The sequence below is a fragment of the Carlito syrichta genome, unplaced genomic scaffold (genome assembly GCF_000164805.1).
Source record: "Carlito syrichta isolate Samal-C Ts95f unplaced genomic scaffold, Tarsius_syrichta-2.0.1 Scaffold269596, whole genome shotgun sequence".
In the NCBI taxonomy this organism is placed as follows: domain Eukaryota; kingdom Metazoa; phylum Chordata; class Mammalia; order Primates; family Tarsiidae; genus Carlito; species Carlito syrichta.
The window spans coordinates 52,415-70,781 of NW_007213692.1; the positions used below are offsets into that span (position 1 = coordinate 52,415).

Below are 18,367 nucleotides of genomic sequence, written 5' to 3' on the forward strand. Positions count from 1 at the left end.
AGGTAACAGAATATTTTGGGACTCTTGCCTCCTTTCCAATGTGATGGGAAACTCTGCTTATCCTGCCTAGATCCTTCAAGACTCCAGAATTCCAGTGGATCATGAGAAGTCACAAGGGTGACATAGGCTCTTCCACTGTCTAAAGAAGCTAACGAGATGGAGTAATGCACAGATGCCGCTGGACTGAAGGTGGGGAGTCTCACTGATAACCGTCCATGCTGTCTCTTCTACCTGGTCATATAACCACTGGAGAAGGTGGATGGCTCACCTACACTACAATCCCTTCCTATGAGACCCTGCCCCGGGATTTAGCACAAGGAACCTGCCAGAACAATGGTCGGCTATATGGTTTCCCCATGAATCAATCATGAGATGAGATGATCTAAGAGCTTAGACTTACTTTTTAAGTCTATCAATTATAAAGGCAGTGTTACCAGCAGGAACTGGCAGTTTCCTGGGGTTTCCCTCAGAACATGAAGACATTCTAAGGATGCCAAGATAAATACATATTGTCGGTGACTTCATCCTAATTTACAGATGTTCGTTTCATATCCAAATGCAAACTGTAAGTACATAAATTAGTCTACTTCCATTAATAAATCTAAACTAATCTGCTGCATGTAGACACACACAAGCAACCACTTCATAATGTGCTAAATGTCATGTTTTTTCCTGTACAGGTAAGCCTGTTATTCTGTCTAACCCAATTAGATGTCTTTCATATAAATTGACCAGAAAGAGGAGTTAATCACCCGCAACAGCCCTGAAATGCAAAAAGAGTAGAAAGAACATGTCCCAAAGTTGAACTAAAACAAGCCAAGCAGTAACTCTTACAGCATACACACTGAGTAGCCGGTTCTACACCGAGTATACAGCAGAAACCTTTCAAAGGAGGTCACATGGAATTGTCAAACACGGGGCAGTTTGTCCCCACTTCCTCTGCTCATTAGCTGAGTGACTTTAGGCTACAGTTTAATCTTGACAAGAATTAGTTCAATACCAGTTTGTAGATTTCCAAGATTCTCATGTGGATCAAATTGGATTATTAACGTTAATACTTGCAAACTAAAAAGTATCGCACAGATAAAAAGGATAAATATTAACATGCTCCCCAAGATCTCTTGAGGAGCAAATCAGGCTATTCATGTGAATGCTATCTGGAAATTAGAAATGATTATATAAGAGATTGATGCTAACATGGAACCCTATTATGGGTGTAGCCAGCTTAAAGTCACAAGACTAGCTGGAGCAATACCAGGACAAGAAATAACATCAACTGAGCAGGCCTCAAGTATAAGCACACCCATGCACACTACATCCAGTCCTACCACGGGTCCCACGGTGGGCTTCATTTCCTGCAGCTCACTTTCCAATCCTTCTTCCTGCTCAAATGTCCACCCAGACATCTGTTGGGTGTCCACACCTCCCTCACACAACCCTTGCAGTTAGAAAACCTGATCTCTCCAGGGGACCAGGTGGCGAGGTACATGTACCACTATTGGGGTCACCACCCCTGACCACTGGTGTCATGCACAACCACACTGGCACTTACATATCACCCATCACAGGCTAAGCCCTCTTCCTGCCAGAGTTCGTATGTGTTGCTGGCCACATCACTCTCCGTGGCCAGCTCAGATGCCCTAAATGAGTCCGTTCTTACCAGGCATGATTATCTCCGGAAACCCTGTTTTCCGAGCCACGGCTGTGGTCCTGTCCACTAAATGAGGAAACTCCTTTCGAATCTGATGGATATCTCCAGGAAGCAATTTCAACGTTACCCACAAACCTAGAAGAACAAGGGATGTTGTTAGTCATGTTTTATCCTATATATTTTCCGAAGTTTTCATGAAACCAATTTCAGTGAGTGAGACTTTTAATTCACAATTTAACATCTTGAAAGCAAACACAGGTATATGAAAAAGAAAGGAGCTGGGTAAGGTGCCTAGCACGGGGACTGCTTGCATCTGACTAACTGGGACACCAGCCCTGCCCTGGCATGACTTGTGGGCAGGTGAGTACACATCAGCAGCTGCCGTCCACTCACTGATCACCAAGGACCATGTCTCTCTTGAGTTGGCAAACATTTAAGATATCAGCAGACAGCATTTTTCTGGAAGCGGGCTCAAAAAACCATCATTTTTCAGTCTCCCAGGAAGGATGGCAGCAGGAAAGGACTTAGGAGGTGATTTCAGCTTCAGGAACCCTCCGAAGTCTCAAGTAGTTAAGCGGCATCGCACAACCCAGGTGAGCAGTGGAGCACCAGGGCCACAAGCTGGCCAGTCCACCCAGTATGGGACAGGAGTAGCCCACTGAAGCCCAGTGCATCTGTGCGTCAATGTCACAGCAAAGGAGGTTAATAAATGCAATGGCCGCCCTCAGTTCTTTCCTCCAAGGAGGAAAATAGAAACTTTCAAACTCTCTAAGTCAAGATGCCCAGGGCATCCTGGAGAACATGGTGAACTTTCCAAGGCCTGGAGGTGAGAATGTGTGCCCCGGGCTCTTCCTACCTGCAAGGCTGATGGAGAACTGTATTTGGTACAGTTCTAAGCAGCAAGCAAACGAGAGACAGCAATAAGAGAGAATAGACACTTGCAACAAATCAAAGCCAGGAGACAAGCAGTGGCTGGGCTCTTCCGTCCTTTCCCCCGGGCTGGAAGGGAGCTGGGGCACCGTTGCTGGCACACCAGGGCACTGCATCCCTGAGGCCTCGTGGGACTGGCCTGCTTTTCCCTATGACTCAGCTCTGTGAAGCCTCATCTGCCCATGAGAACATCAGAGCATCAGTCCTCATTTACACTACTAGCTTATATGTCTGTGTGTGTGTGTGTGTGTGTGTGTGTGTGTGTGTGTGTGTGTGCGTGCATGTGCGTGCGCGCGCCTGTGTACGTATATCTGGATCTGTGTGTTTCTGTGTCTGTCTGTGTCTATATCTGTATGTGTAGCTGGGTCTGTGTGTGTATCTGTATCTATGTGTGTGTCTGTATGTGGTGTATGTGTCTTTATGTATGTGTGTGTCTATGTGTGTGTGTGTCTATACCTATGTGTGTCTGTATGTGGTGTATGTGCTTGTGTCTATGTGTAACTGTTTCTGTATGTCTGTATGTCAGTATGTGTGTGAGTCTATGACTGTGTTGCCATGTCTGTCTATGTCTGTGCTATGTGTGTCTGTGTCTATGTGTCAGTATCTGCAGGTGTGGCTGTATGGGTGTATGTGTATGTCTGTGTGTGTGTCTGTGTGCCTGTATCTGTGTGTGTACCTGTGTTTGTATGCAATGTATGTGTCTGTGCATGTATCTACGTGTAACTGTGCCTGCAGCTGTGTGTACATCTGTATCTGTGTGTATGTATGGCTATTCCCTCTCCAGATGCTTCCAGAGAGCAGAGGCCAATCGTCCATCACTGCCCAGCTTAGCACCCTGCACTTGGTAGAAGAAAAATGAGACAATCACAGGCCTAGTCCTCAAGCAACTTGCCTTCTAAGGAGCACTGGAGAATGACTTAGGGTATACGTGAGTAACGTCACTTAAAGCTGCTCCTGCCAGGAGCGGCTCTGCTCCATTCAACCCCACACCTCACACCCCTGTCCTCTCACTACCCACACCTATACCACTGTCCCGGAAACAGCTTTCTCCTTTGCACAGATTGACATTACTTGGGGGTGAGAAAGTCAAAGTCGCTGATGTTGTTTTGTTCCTTGTCAGTGGGTGAAGCCCCCTAACCTCTTGTCATCTGGTGAGCCTGTCTGATCTATTCAAAAGCATGCAATGAGCACCTACTACGTGCCAGGCATGCGCCCGGCACTACAGACACAGGCAGACACTCATTGTCTCCCCTGTAGGGGGGTTAGCTTCCATTTTGAGGGTCAAACACTAACTCCAAGGTCAGAGAAATAGGCAACTACAAAGAATTCTCATGGGAAAATTCCCAAGCATGTTGCAAGGGCATCCCCGAGTCTGCAATCTCAAGAGTCACAGAGGCGCCTCTTGGAAGGGATGTCAGGCCTGAGGTCTGCAGGATCCAAGGGCATTGCAAGCCTGTGCCCAGCCCAGTGGTTGGAGCCCTAGGATGCAGCAGGAAGGGAGGGCGAGAAGGCTGGGTAATGAGTAGGAATGTATAGGAAAGAGCAAGAGACCACTGCAGGAGCCCAGCTGATTGCCAGCAGGACTTGGACTCAACTATGGGGAAGGAGAGACCAGTGGGGAGATCAAATCGGCAGAATCAGGAGAAGCAGAGGTGGAAGGAGAGGCAGCTCCCAGAGAGGGTGTCCACTGCAAGCACAACCCCTAGCAGGTGCTGGGGTACCATTTCCTCAAAGGGGCAACCCTGATCTAGGTGCAGGATTTAGAGCTCACACAGGGAAAGAGAAGCCAGAGATAACAGGAGAAACTAAGAAGGGGTGGCATCCATACGGCCCATGGCACCAAATGCAGCACAAAGGAAGGGGAGGGTCTACACTGAGCATGCAGAACGCCACCAAGGACCTCAACAAGAAGGCTTCTGGTAGGAGAGGAGGGGCAGATGTCAGAAGAAGGATGAAGACTAAGAGAGTCAACATACAGAGACAGGTGCATTGCTTAGGGTACAACTGTTTTTTGGTGTTTCTTCTTCTTTCCTTCCTTTCTATATGTTTTCTCTTTGGGGGGAGATATGAAATTCCAGATTATGGGAGGGAGAGTTTGAAGAAGGTCTATTCTAACCACTACAAGGAAGTCCCTAAAAAAGTATCACGGGATGGCGCCCAATCAGGGGCACGAGTACTATTACTCAGGATGTGTACTTGACGAGGCAGCTGACCAAAAAAGACAAGTGGGAGCTAAGCCCTGTCTACACTTTGCTCACAAGCCACGTGCCCCGGCACTGACAGCATCTCACCACTCACCCAGTTGATGAGGCCCCTTTTTCCAACTCACACAAAAGCACCATGAGTTAGCAGCATCTCTGGACCTGAAGAACAGGCAAGCAGATGGACCCTCAAAGGGCCAGGCACTTCCTCCCCTGAACCCATGGCTCTATCCTCCACTAGAGCAAACCAAGTCAAGAAAACACTCACACGGGTGCCCAGGGAATGAGCACTGTGGCCACCATGGAGTTGGTCTCCACAAGAATGCCAGGATGCAGCTAAGGGGTTCTCCAATCTCAGGGGTCTGAGCCCTAAGCCTCCCGGGAGAGCAAATGGCCACAAAACAAATCGAACGGAAAGACACCCACTGACAGATTGTTAAGATGTGGTGAGGTCGTTCTTTATACCTATTTAGAGAACTAAAAGAAATGAGAACGGACCATTTAATAACATGATTAGAAACCTTGTGTTTCAGACATCTTTTATTTCTCACAAATACCAGCTCGCTCAACTAGCATAGTTCATAAACTAGTACATTAGTGACACAATTAAATTTATTACAACACAATTTAAACATGGAGATTAAATGTTCCCGATTATGTTGTGTTTAAAACACTTCTCTCAGTGGAGAAAATGAGGCCAATTTTTGCCAAAGAAAAAGTGCATTTTGTGTTGGCATTTGCTTAACCAGAATAACTGAAAACAAAAGGAATTAGCATACATTGTATCTCAAACAATAGAAGCAGATGTCTGGGGGTGTTTGTGGATTCACTGTCCACATAAAACACCCAACACCTCTGGCTCAGGGATCAGAATAATTTGGATTTCATATTAAGGATTTTGTCGAATGTGACAAGGAAACACGTTGGTGCAAACCAAAAAAAAAAGCCGAGGCCAAGGAATGAGCTCAGAAGGGACAGAAGTGGAGTATGAACAGATGACGGTTAAAAAAAAAAATCACTGTTGTTCATGAAGATTAGTATTTCCTACACGTGCCTCCCACTTCCTGGCCTTGACCGAAACTTGACAGACAAGCATCACGTCAAGCCTGGATTACCAGAGACCAAAACACAGGTGGTCCCGTGGGCAATGCCCTGCAGACTTGGCAGCCAACTCTGCTGAACTTGCTGGGCTACATCTCTGACCTCTCCCTGGGATGACCTGAATTCTACCCAAGAGTAAGACCCGGAGAAGTGTTCAGGTTCAAGCTAGTCATTTGCCCATGGGCATTTTGATTCAGAAAGGCACCTGTGACCCCCTTGAAAAAACTATCCATGTTCTTGTCCCTCAGTTCTCACTAGGACCCAAACATGCCCGTTCTTCTCAGGAGTTCAGGCAACCAGGCCTCCTGGCATCGGCCCATCACTCGCCAGCTACATAGATCTTGGCCAAACACCAGTGAGATTGGCAGAGGCAAGCTTCGGGTCCCCCTCTTTCCAAGTGAGTTTCTGCTGGCTTGACACCAAACTCCACTCTCCCTGTCTGACTCTGTAATAAAAGTTTATCAAAACTCTGATGACTCTGCAAGAGAAACTGGAGATCCGAGGGGAGCCCTAGCTCCAAGGGCGGAGGGATCAGCCAGCAACCTTCATGCTCCCAGCCTGAGTGCGACTCCAATCCAAACAGCCCTAATTGGACCTCCCTGTGGTTTCCAATTAAAGTGCAAATTGGAAGGGCTGTTAATTTATAAGAGGATAAGGTCCTGGGTCAGCTTAAAATTGCTCTGTAGGCAGAGGCCACGTTTCATTAACATTCTGGGTTGGGGTTTTTGTTCTGCTACTGTTTTCCAGGAAGGGAGGCCATTCACCATTCACACTAGAAGAAACACGAAGGGGCCCGCAGAGCCCTAGGAGGGCTCATTCCCCAGAACATTCTTCAGACTCAATTCACACTCTCAGTTAGAACACCGGAAAATGAACCAGGGTAACTGTTTTCTAAAAGTTTAGCAACAAGGTCACTGGACAAGGAAGCAGGACTATTCACCCAAGCTCAACTGAGTCTACGGCCAGTCTGCATGGATCAAGGACTGAGACAGACCAGTGACGTTCTGAAGGTGACTTCCCCTCGGGCTGGAGGCGGGGCCTCGGTCACAGTTGTTTGCTGGCAGCTCTCCTGGCCAGCCAAGTGCCAACTGTCACCAGCCCGGGGTGATTGATTCATTACTTCTGTCAGCAGAAGGTCAGCTGCTCTGAAACATGTCAGTGTGGGATTCAAAACAATGAGTGTGAGATGGGGGGTGGGGGAGAGAAATCACTCGGATGACGGAGCTCCAGAGGAATGAGTCCGCATGAAACGAAGCCACTTTCTCAAGGGGGACCAGAGAGGGAGCTCCAGGTAACAAAGGGGTATCTATCACTGGCTCTCAGCAACGCTCACAGGCTGATCAGCAAGAAAATCTGCAGGTGCTGTACACCAGGGACAAACATTACACACCTTCTCCAACACTCTTGGGGACAAACATTAACCACCCAGCCTCAGGATCACCATCCAGCGAACATGCAAACCAGACCGCGCATGCAAGGTCCATGCAGGTAGACATGGGTAGAAGCAAAACAGTAGAATACATACCCTGCCCCTTGTGGTTAACTTCTTTGGCAGCGATGACTTTGTTTATAACAGTCTGTAGGAAGTCATTCTCCCCTGCCACCCTGGGTGAAAAACGGGATGACATGTTCAGCGGCTTGTGTCGAATGGCGTCGTCCAACGCGAGCCTGGAGGGCACGGGACACCCAAGACCACAGGAGACAAAGGAGCACAGAGACCCATAGGTCACGGTAACAAGGGAACACAAGAGACCATCGTCACCGAGTGCGAGAGAGAGGCATCATGAGCCAACGCACGACAAAGGACAGGAGAGATGACAAAAGAAACAGGAAAAAGCATTGATCAGGAAAAGGCTCAACCACGAGAGAGAAGCAGAGCCAACGAGGGCAACCCTCTCCCCAGGAAATCAACGTGCACTGGGCCTGTACACCATGTCTACCAGGCCGTTTTTGGTGGTGGGGGGGGTTGTTTTAAAAGGAGCCTGTCTGAAAGTAACGTGGTTGAAAGGCATTTAATCCCAAAGAATGTTTATGGCCATTTCTCTAGTTTCAATAATTCTGAACACAGTACAGGTCAGCAGGCAGGCGGTCTGAAGGAAAAAGCAAAAACAAAGTAAAAAAAAAAAAAAAAATCCCTAAAACCTAATTGCTTGGAGAACCTTCCTACTCCATCCAACCGTGGACCCAATAGAGCCTAAAATGATTACATGTGAGAAAAATAGTGTAGTCTTGGGAGAACATAACTACCAACTATCATGTGTGAAAAGTTAAATTATGACACAGTTATGAATGCAAACCAGCAACATATTCAGGGCACATGAACCAGGAGCCTTCCGGAGATGCTAAGTTATACAGAGTGAATATAAACAGGTAACATGTGCAAACAGAAATACCATGTAGCACAACGGAGCACAATATGAAGTGAGCAAAAAAAAATATAGAGCATGTTCATAATGTTGAAAATCAATTCTGGAAACGAGGACAGTGTTATCCATCACTTGAGCCACATTACTCTAGGGAGCTGAGGACTGTTTTAATTTACTTCACCAAGTTAAAAAAGACAGAGAGGAGAGAGAGAGAGAGAGAGAGAGAGAAGAGAGATGTGCACTGAGCTTCCTTCCCTAAAAACAACCCTGTGAGATAATAAATCAGTTTTAATGGAGCAAAAAAACGGTTTCATTAGCATGACATTTCCCAAAGAACTGGTTTCATTGCTTATTTGGCTATTAAAATCATGCTGTTCTTTTGTTTCTAACACTGCAAATATCAATCTGTATATTAGTCTTCTTTCAGTGGAACACAGAGTCACAAATTACAAAAGAGTTAAGCATGTAAATTTTTTCTAAGTGGATGTTTCAGTACAACATAGAAAAGACAGCAACCATGTTCGGGCCATCTCAGCATCAGGATCAAGCTAACATGTCCCACAAAAACCAGCGAATCTAAAATGAATAGCCTCCCTACCTTTACAAACCATGCCTGAAGTTCTTATTCACTGATTTTCACAGAGGACGCCAGCAGACAACAGGTAGTTTTAACTGAGTAGTACATCCGGGCATCAAGAGACTCTGAAGTCTAATATATAATACATCATTCAAAACAGTAGGGGGCTACATTACTTTTCATGGGGTAAAGAAGGAACTGCAGATGATAATTTTGCCAAGGTGTATTTTATTTATGGCCTCAATATCTGCCCATGTTCCAAGATCAGTATACTCCCCTTGTTTGCTAGGGAAACTTCCAGATTTCAGGAACTGTGTTCCCTTTATAAACTCTCTTCACTAGGTGGGATTCCAAAGCAATATTATCCAACAGAACTGTTTACAATGATGAAAACCATCTGTGTTTTGCACTGTCCAGTGTTGTAGCCACTAACCTCACGTGGCACTGAACCCTTGACATGGCACTAATGGGACTGAAGAACTAAATTTTATTTTTTTTTATTTCGATACCGTTATCTATGTTTAATTATTTTAAATAGCCACCTGGGGCTAGTGGTTGCCTCATTGCCCAGAAGAGTAAACCTAAAGCATTTAAACCACAAGAGACGTTTGCTTCCAGTTGTGCGTGGTGAAGTACATATAACTCGATCTTGACTTCAAGCTAGAGAAGGCAGAGTGCTTGGTTAGCCTCACATCAAGAAAATTGTAAAATCTTCTACTGAGCTATACAAGAAGTCTCAGGATGCTATCTGACCAGATCACCTGCCCACACAAAAAAAGTCATACTCTTCCCATTTTAACCAAGTGGTGCTCAAGTCCCAGGCTGAGTGGGGTGACCTGCCATGAAGGATTTGTGAGGCACAGGAAAGCCAACCTCCCATCTCCTGTCACCTCAAAACAGGGCTCCTACAGTCATCTGGTCATCACCAGCCTCTTAGACCCCCTCAGCCAACACCTGAAAACAATGTAAAACGTCTAAAATAAAACCATATTTTATGAAAAGATTCTAAGAGTGTCTTGGTTTGTAAAAACACAATTTAACATTTCTAAAATCATATTTGTGTCAAGCCTGAAATCACTTAAGTCAAAACAAAAATGAAGAAAAAAGAGGGAATGCAGAGCACTAAGACGGGTCGCTTCGACTCGCTCCGCCATTTATTCTTCTAAGATTTCGCCCCCCCACCCCCCACCCCAGAAGCTGTCTCTTGCAATTAACCTCACCCACTCAGACTCTTCTTTCTTTCTCTCCACCCTGTCCGAGCAGTAGGAGTGCCCTTGAGGTGCCAAAGATCATTATCTAGGTGGCCTCTTGCTTCCATCACCAGGGGAAAATAAACACCAATTCCTTCAACCTTTTCCATGGGCTCCACCTTCAAATAAGCTCATCCATTTAATGAATCTCCTCCAGGAGATTTCACAGCCTCCGAGACTCTCTAAAGAGTTTAGGTCAGAACCAGACAAAGCCTTCAAAATGAAGAGCACAGATACCGTCCACTCTAAGCAAACACCGACACGGAAGAATCAGCAGCGTGATGATATGCTTTAAAGTATTATTTCTCGCCTTACAAAAGAATTCATCGTTATTTTCTCTGCCTTTCTATTTTAAAAATAGCAACCTCCTGTGATGAATCTAGAAGTATTGTGTTTTGAAAATGTGCATAGCTACTAGAATAAATCAATTATGGAAAGAAGCATGCATGCTCAGAGCAGAGCTATAATTCTGGGCCTTGTACATGATAAGGCAATTCAGTGATCATATGTAAAATCTCCTTCCAGGACCATAAACAAACTTTCACCCAGGATTCTCATGTGCTACAGCAGTGACCAAACAGACTTTTTCTCGATGATAAAATAATCGGTCCCTACTTGTGCTTAACCGATCGATTTAATTACGAAGATAATGATTGCAAACCTATATTTTCCACGTTCTATCTGGTTAAGTACTTGAATTGCTCCATACTTACGGCTGAAAGGGAATGAAATGCTGTTTATCTTCATCATCTACTTTTCCATTTATTATATCTGTTACATCCATCACTGGAGACAAAAAAAAAAAAAAAAAAAAAAAGAACAGAGATTGTTTTGCTTAAATGCTATAATCATACAAAACAAACAAACAAAGGAACATCCGAATATCTTCTGGCAAACAACAGCAGAAACTGTATGATGAAATCTTCTTATATTCAAGTCTAAATTATTTCCATGCTTGGAAGACAAATTAAGTTGCTGCAAAATGCTGACGCAGAAGAGAAGAGTTCCCTTTAATAATTTCCTTTAATATGACCCAACTGTCACCCTCGTGGAGTTACCCTAACAGCCAGCACTGCCCTGAATCCAAATAATTGCATTCCCCCAAATAACAAAACAAACAAGCAGCTGCAATTTACCAAGAGCATATCACGAGCTGGGTGTCATGGATGCTATCTCAACGGGACACTTTAAGGCGAGTCCTCAGTCACCTACTGTACGACTAAAGAAACTGAGACTCAAAGACAGGAATAAACGAGCACGCCCAAAGTCACATAGCTAGAAAGTCTCCAGTGCCCAAGCTCTTTCAATCTTATTAAACTGCCGTAACAGACACATCTCCCTGGGTAGTCCAGGCTTGCTAACATCACAGAAAAGGCTTACATCCTTTGTGCTATTTCTGTGTTAAGAGAAAAGAGATCCCCTGACAGGATTCCGAGGTAAACCCAGAGGCACTTTCTACCTCCCAAACAAAATTCCTTTTGCCCTTAGGCAGGACTGACAAAGCAAGAAAATTCAAGAATGACCCCAGACGGCACCGGGCACTCTCTCTGCCCCTGTCATTGGTCAGTCACCACACTTGACTAAAGAAAACAGGAGAACATGCTGCGTTTATTTTCTTCCCATGAGCTCTTCGCTAGTGACTGTAATCATAAACTGAAAATGCGGGTTGGACATGGGAGTTCACACCTGTGATCCCAACGCTTTGAAAGGCCGAGAAGGAAGGGCAGCTTGAGCCTAGGAGTTCAAAGCCGGCCTGGGCAACATAGTGAGACCTTGTCTCTACAAAAAAAAATTAGCCGAGTGTGGTGGTCTGTGCCTGCAATCCCAGCTACCTAGGAGGCTGAAGTGGAAGGATCACCCGAGCCCAGGAGATCAAAGCTGTGATGAGCTCTGATGGCACCAATGAACTTCAGCCCGGGTGACCAGAGTGAGACCCTGTCTCCAATTTTAAAAAGAAAGAAAAAAGTGGACAATTTTCACTTCTACGCCCACCCCGTTAAAAAGGGGGAGGGATTTCCAGAACCAGAAAAAGCAGCATTCTCACCTCCTGCTTGGTTTGGTAGAGCCCCATGGGTCCACACAGCGTGTCCTAAGGGAAAACACCCACACCCCCTCCACTGAAGCAAGGGGACTCACTGAGCAAGGGGCCTACAAATGGGTCTGGAGATACAGGTTAAAGAATCCTCATAAACTAAAGCATCAAATGATGGCTGCTCAGAAGAGAAATGAGCCTGCACTCAGGCCTTCACCTGTGGAAGTCTTGGAGGCTACTAATCAACACTCAATCGCAACATCTGCCTGTTGTGAAAATGCCCTTTCACTCAAGACCCCGTTCTTACCACCAGTTCAGCATCATTAACTAAAGCTCATTTAGGCCACAGCCCACTGAAGGCCAGGCTATAAGTCAGAACAAAACGTTAGTCTAAACCTAGCACTCTAGCCTTTGCATGCCAGTCCGCCTTGGGTGGCCTTCCCGTGTGCTTGGCAGGCCACTTTGTCAATCCATGGGACTCATCTCCCCAGCTCATCGGGAGACTCCCTTGCCAAATTCCCAGTGCCCAGCCCTGGGACACAGCAGGAGCTCAGTAACTGTGTGTAGGATGGAGGTAAGTAAGCAAAAAGTCTGAGCACCCATATGTGGGAAACAGCCGGGGCACTGCTCCTTGACATGCACTCAGGCCCACCCATCCTGAGCCTCGAGGTCACCGTGTCCCCTCCCCCAGAGGACTTTCCTTACTGCTCTTCCACACGCAGGCCCGTGTCGAGGAAGCTCTTCCTGTGGTTTAGACAAGATGTCCCTGGCACCAAAGGAGGAAACAAAGGACTGAGGGGAAACCTCCCCAAACTGACAGCCGGGGTCTTTATGTTCAGGGAAGAGAGACAGCCTGGAGAAGCAAAGAGTCCAGCTGCAGTCGGCACAGCTGTGGGAGGGAGGGAGGACCTGAAAAGCCCCATAAACAAATGGCATCGTGTGGTAGGGAGTGAGGACCTGAAAAGCCCCATCGCGTGGTAGGGAGGGAGGATACACCCTCTGATGCAGCAACTCCAAAGTGGGGATTTTCCTCCACACACAGGCAGCAGGGGATACGTCAAGCTCCAGGCTGCTCGCTGCATCCCTCCTCTACCACTAAGCTGAAGTGGCCTCGGCGCCCAAAAGCAGAGACTGCTGGAACCACAGCGTAGCTAGAGACGGCAGCCACAGAGAAGCTGAATTTTGGGATGAATACAATGAAATGTCCATAATATAAGGTATATAGGTTTTTTAGGAAGATAAAAGGTACACATATGCAATGCAAACATCCTGACTCCTGAACTGCATGTACACCTAAAAATGGTCATGGTGGTGAAACAGAGACTAAGAGACATTTAAAAAAAAAAATCAACCAATAAACAACGTACACGGTATGACCTGATGTCGTTGTAAAAAATTATATACCGATTGACAGTAGTGGAAATCTGCCTGGGGAAGAGCGGGGCACACCTCATCAACAAGAGTGCCAGCACAATGAATATTTGTATACCTAACCCTGAACTGTAACCCACAATTTTAAAATAAAAAAATTTAAAAATAAATAAATAATTATATACCAGAGGAAAAACCATCGCAAAAAACATACTAGAATAACCATGAGGTAGTACCCTGGCTATATGGAATTACAAATGATATATTTAATTATACTCATCTTTTTTCCCATAAGATGTCTACCATTTTCGCAATTTTCTATCAACTTTTACTTTGTAAAAAAGGTGAAGCCAGGCGTGGTGACCTGCGACTGTAGTTCCAGCTACTTGGAAGGTTGAGGCGGAAGGATCGCCCGAGACCAGCAGGTGGAGGCTGCAGTGGCCATGAGCATGTCGCTACCCTCCAGCCTGGGCGACAAGAGTGAGACTCCAACTCAAAACAAACAAAAAAAAAAGATGAAGAATAGAAATGTGACATACTGTCTTCAAAAGAAGACTAAGAACTGCAGACTTAAAAGTCCACAAGTGCCTTTCTCACTTTAAGGAACTGAGCTGTGTTGACACAGACACACAGAAGTCATTCTGGAGAAGTCCTCGAAATTAAATTTCCATGTGGAAACTGAAGGTGCATAAGAATGGGTAGAATACTTCTGAACTGTACACCACATCTTTAAAGTTTAAAAAAAAGCAAACAAAAAAAAAAAAAACACGAATGGGTAGAATACGTTTACCAAAAAGTTGATCAACCTCCTCATGTGAGGCATGTCCCTTCTTAATAAGAACATCAAGATTGAAGGAGGTACTGAGTGATTAAAAGGATGTCCTATTAAAGGAAAATGTCCCTCATGTGATGACAGGGGCCAGGCATTTTGATGACAATGGGCGGCTGGTCACTGTGTGGCCCATAGTGACTCACAGATGATATAGGTTAAAGCCGAGATTCTGGTTTAACTAGTCAATAGTGGGGCCTGGACAAGAATATATATTAATAGCTGCCCACATTTTGCTCATACTCAGTTAGGCTTGAGGACTACTGCATTAAAATATGTACCTTTTGTGCCAAAAATTCACACAGTCAGATCACACAAGGAAATGTACTCCCTCTTATCTCTGAGTAATGTTACCAGTAGGAAACTGGAAGCTCCACAAGCTTTCTGTTTGGGTTCTTACTTCTAATTTACGGAAACACACCAGCGAAGCGGGTCTAGGAAAGCTGACCCTTCCAGAGTGAGCACGGAGCCACCACTGCTCAGTGCTCGGGACCCAGCAGTAAGCAGGACACAGTACCCAGAGAGTGCAGTGGGGCCAAGCAAACAGACAATTGCTGGGCAACTGCTTGCTACCCGGAAGGGAGCATAGGGGCCTGGTCAGAGGACCTGGAAACCCAACATTAACAGCTGCAGGTCAAAAATCTTCCAACAGAGAAAAACAAATGTCTCCCAAGCATCTCTAAAGCACTTCACATGGGTTCTTTGCCAACTCCAAAACAGTAGGGAGGCCCCAAGTTCCAGCCAGACAAGGCCATCCTCTAGCAAATCTACAGGCAGAAAAGCAGGCCAGCAAGGTTAGAACTTGGCCCAGGGCACATTGCCAGGAGCCCCAAAAACAGTTGCTACTATCACCCAATACAGGAAAGGAAAAAGCCAGAAACCAGTCCAGATAGGAGGAACCAGGGACCACAGGAAGCATCCATGTGGTCAGCAGAAATCAGAGGACAAGACAGTCATGGCCTTGTGGCCAGGGATCCAAGTTCAGGGACCAGACAGTGGTATTTCAGCCAACACTACACAGGTAGGGCCTCCAGAAACAGGGAACTGTTTAAAGGCTGCCTACTCTGGTCTTTGGTAACTCACAGAGCACTCTAGGACCTGGGAGGCCCAACCTAGCTAAGCACAAGTGAACATGTTATAAACAGTAAAAAGCCACAGTGGTGTCAGTCAGGCCTGTGACAATCACCCTCCCCACCCGTCCCTCCTTAGGACTTGTCATGGAATGTCAAACCAATGAAAGCTGACAAAGTTCCCATTTTAATCAAAAGAGGGCGAAAACTGTCAGCCTTTAGTCTAGATTTCATCTTTGTTTTCAGTATCACTATAATCTATCCCGCAATCAAATAGCCAGAGAAGCTATAGCGTCTGTGTTGGAAAGAGAAGCAACTTGCATGTCTTGTCAAAGATTTCTCTGATCACTCAGTGAATCCTAACACACCTAAAACAGAAATAAAATATTTCCTTAAAAACAATAGAGATGGGAAAGAGAAAAATTCCTGAAAAATTACAGGCATTTCAATTACAATATCAGATTCCACGTAAAAGATGCGACAGGTTCTAACAAACAGAGGAGTAATTTTAAAGTATGTATCAAGTAATAAGGGGTTAAAATGTGAAAGAATTCCTCAGTCCAAGGCTGTGAGGACCTCAGAAAGGCAACCTCTCACCCTCAACATTACACTCACAAATGGAAAAATCACTGGAAATTCCACTGGTTAACTCTACTGGTAAATGGGAGTGAATTGAATTAATGTGCTTCTTTCTCAATAGGCCTATATTAGTATTATTTATTCTTCATGAAGTAGTATATCATTTATTTTAATGATATGAAATAGTTTTTCAAAAATCCAGGTGAAACAGTGAGGATTCTTCAGGCAGTGAAACGAGTCCATATGATAGTGTAATAGTAGCTACATGGCATTATTCGGCAAAACCCATAGAATGGACAATGTCAAGAATGAACACGAAGGTATAAACCATGGACTTCAGGTGATGGTGACAGGTCCATGTGGGTTCATCAATTGTAATAAATGTACCAGCCTGTGGGGGAATACTGACAATGGGGAGGTTGCTAGGGGAGCAGGATATATAGGAACTATTTTCTGATCGGTTTTGTTTGAACCTAAAACTTCTACAGGAACAAAATACATTTAAAAGAGAGAGAAATATAACTCAAGTTCTGAGTTTCTTGGTAGCCAAGGTAAAGAAGGTATTCCATAGCTGTTCATATAAGAAATTTAGTCACATAGCTTTAATCAAGAACTTTTCCCACATGAATATTCATATAAATCCCAAGAAATCAAAGAGAAGTCACAGTGGACTGGGTAATGAAAGGCCATGGCAAAAATAAAATAGTGAGAGAAAAAGTATTCCCAAAGCTATGAAAAATGAGAGCGACTGCCGGGCTCGATGGCTCAGCCTGTAATCCTGCACCTTTGGGAGGCTGAGGTGAGTGGATTGCCTGAGCCCGCGGGTTCAAGACCCGCCTGGGCAGCGAGGCCTCATCTCTACAAGAAATCAAAAAATCAGCCAGGCGTGGTAGCGCACGCCTGTAATTCCGGCTACTTGAAAGGCTGAGGCGGAAGGATTGCCAGAGCCCAGCAGGTCGAGGCTGTGGTGGCCAGGAGTGCCTGGGCAACAGAGTGGGACGCCGACTCAAAAAAAAGAAAAAAAAGAAAATGAGAGTGACATTGAAAGAGGTCAACGAATTCTAATCATTTCCTAGAGACACTTTTCTCTTTCCTCAACAGAGGTTAACTAGTCTTTCACTTTTCTTGTGCTGTCACCAAAAATAATAGAGCACAAATATGCAGGGTAAGAAGCACCAATATGACACTCACAAGTGTCATCTTCCTGCTGGGTCTCCTTTCACCTCATCCTCACTTTGACCGTTCTGTGCAAACCCACTCCCAAGTCAATCACCAAGTCCAGAAAGCCCAAAAATCTCTAATGACTGACTGGCTTCCCCCTACAGGCTGAGAATATGGGTCAGAGTCTCTGGCAAAACCAAACATAAGATTTGCATCTGAAAGTTGTGGACCGAAGCACCCCGAGCCTAACATTTCAACTTGAAACCACACATATATATTTTTTTTTTCTCTCCAACAGAAAAGCCTATAAATCAAAGTTGTCCACTGTCCAATCAATATTCAACAGTCGTTCTTATTCAAAGTGAACGTGATGACCTGAAAGTCTCAAGGAAAAGAGAGAAATGGATTACCAGCCACTCCAAAAGGTCGTCGCAACCCCGAGGTCAGTTTCCTTGTATTGTTGTCCCTCAGCTCCATGCGACCCACCCGAACAATCTGACAGACAAAACTGATTTTATCCCTTTTCAGGTCTTTGCTTCCGAGGTCCTAGAAATATGAATTTCCATAAATTATTTTGGAGAACCGTTATTCAGTGAAATTTCAACTGAAAAGGACAGTAAAAAGATGGATTGAGACTCTTTTTTTCTTAGACCAATTTTTATCATTTCAAGAAGTTATTCACATGACAAAAAGGAAACTGAACAATAGTCAATTAACATTAAGTGAACTTAAGATACAAGTTTAAGAGACATGTTCAATAGTAATGGAGGATATCTTTGTCACAGCAATTCCAAGGGTGACTCAGAAGATTTGTGGGAAGGCACCTTACTCACTGATACTTAATTAGCTTGTATTTCAGTCATCACAAGAACACATATGTTCTAGTGCAGTAGGGGGTGAGAGGAACGTCACTAAAAGTAATCATTAGAGAGTTGAGCAATGAACAATTCAACCAAACATCTTTAGGTACACTTACAGTAAACACAGCTCGCAAATTATGTAATCTGTCTATATCTTTAGGTAATCCTGAGCTTGACCAGCGAACCAGGTAGTTTTCACTTGAAAAAGAAATAAAAGCAAATTAATTTTTCAGATTTAGCAGGGTAGCAAATGTACATCGACACTGCTTAATACCCCAGAGGCCCACTATACAGACAACTGTGAGTTTATAAATAGCAACAATATTGAATAAAGCTATTCATTAATTAATATATACTGCAAAAAAAAAAACCATAGGTTTTAATCCGGG

The 18,367-nt window shown here is 44.8% G+C and overlaps 1 protein-coding gene across 1 annotated transcript in view; it reads right to left on the reverse strand.

The window, feature by feature from the left end:
• Nucleotides 1–18,367, reverse strand: part of LOC103254094 (dedicator of cytokinesis protein 1-like) — a gene marked incomplete at its 3' end in the record, with an annotated part of 86,593 nt that overhangs the window by 44,755 nt on the left and 23,471 nt on the right. The window contains exons 8-12 of the mRNA XM_021709640.1: nucleotides 18,095–18,176; nucleotides 17,529–17,664; nucleotides 10,790–10,862; nucleotides 7,409–7,551; nucleotides 1,661–1,786 (exon numbers count right to left, since the gene is read on the reverse strand). Coding sequence (XP_021565315.1) covers nucleotides 1,661–1,786; nucleotides 7,409–7,551; nucleotides 10,790–10,862; nucleotides 17,529–17,664; nucleotides 18,095–18,176 — 560 coding nt within the window. The remainder of the gene's footprint in view (nucleotides 1–1,660; nucleotides 1,787–7,408; nucleotides 7,552–10,789; nucleotides 10,863–17,528; nucleotides 17,665–18,094; nucleotides 18,177–18,367) is intronic.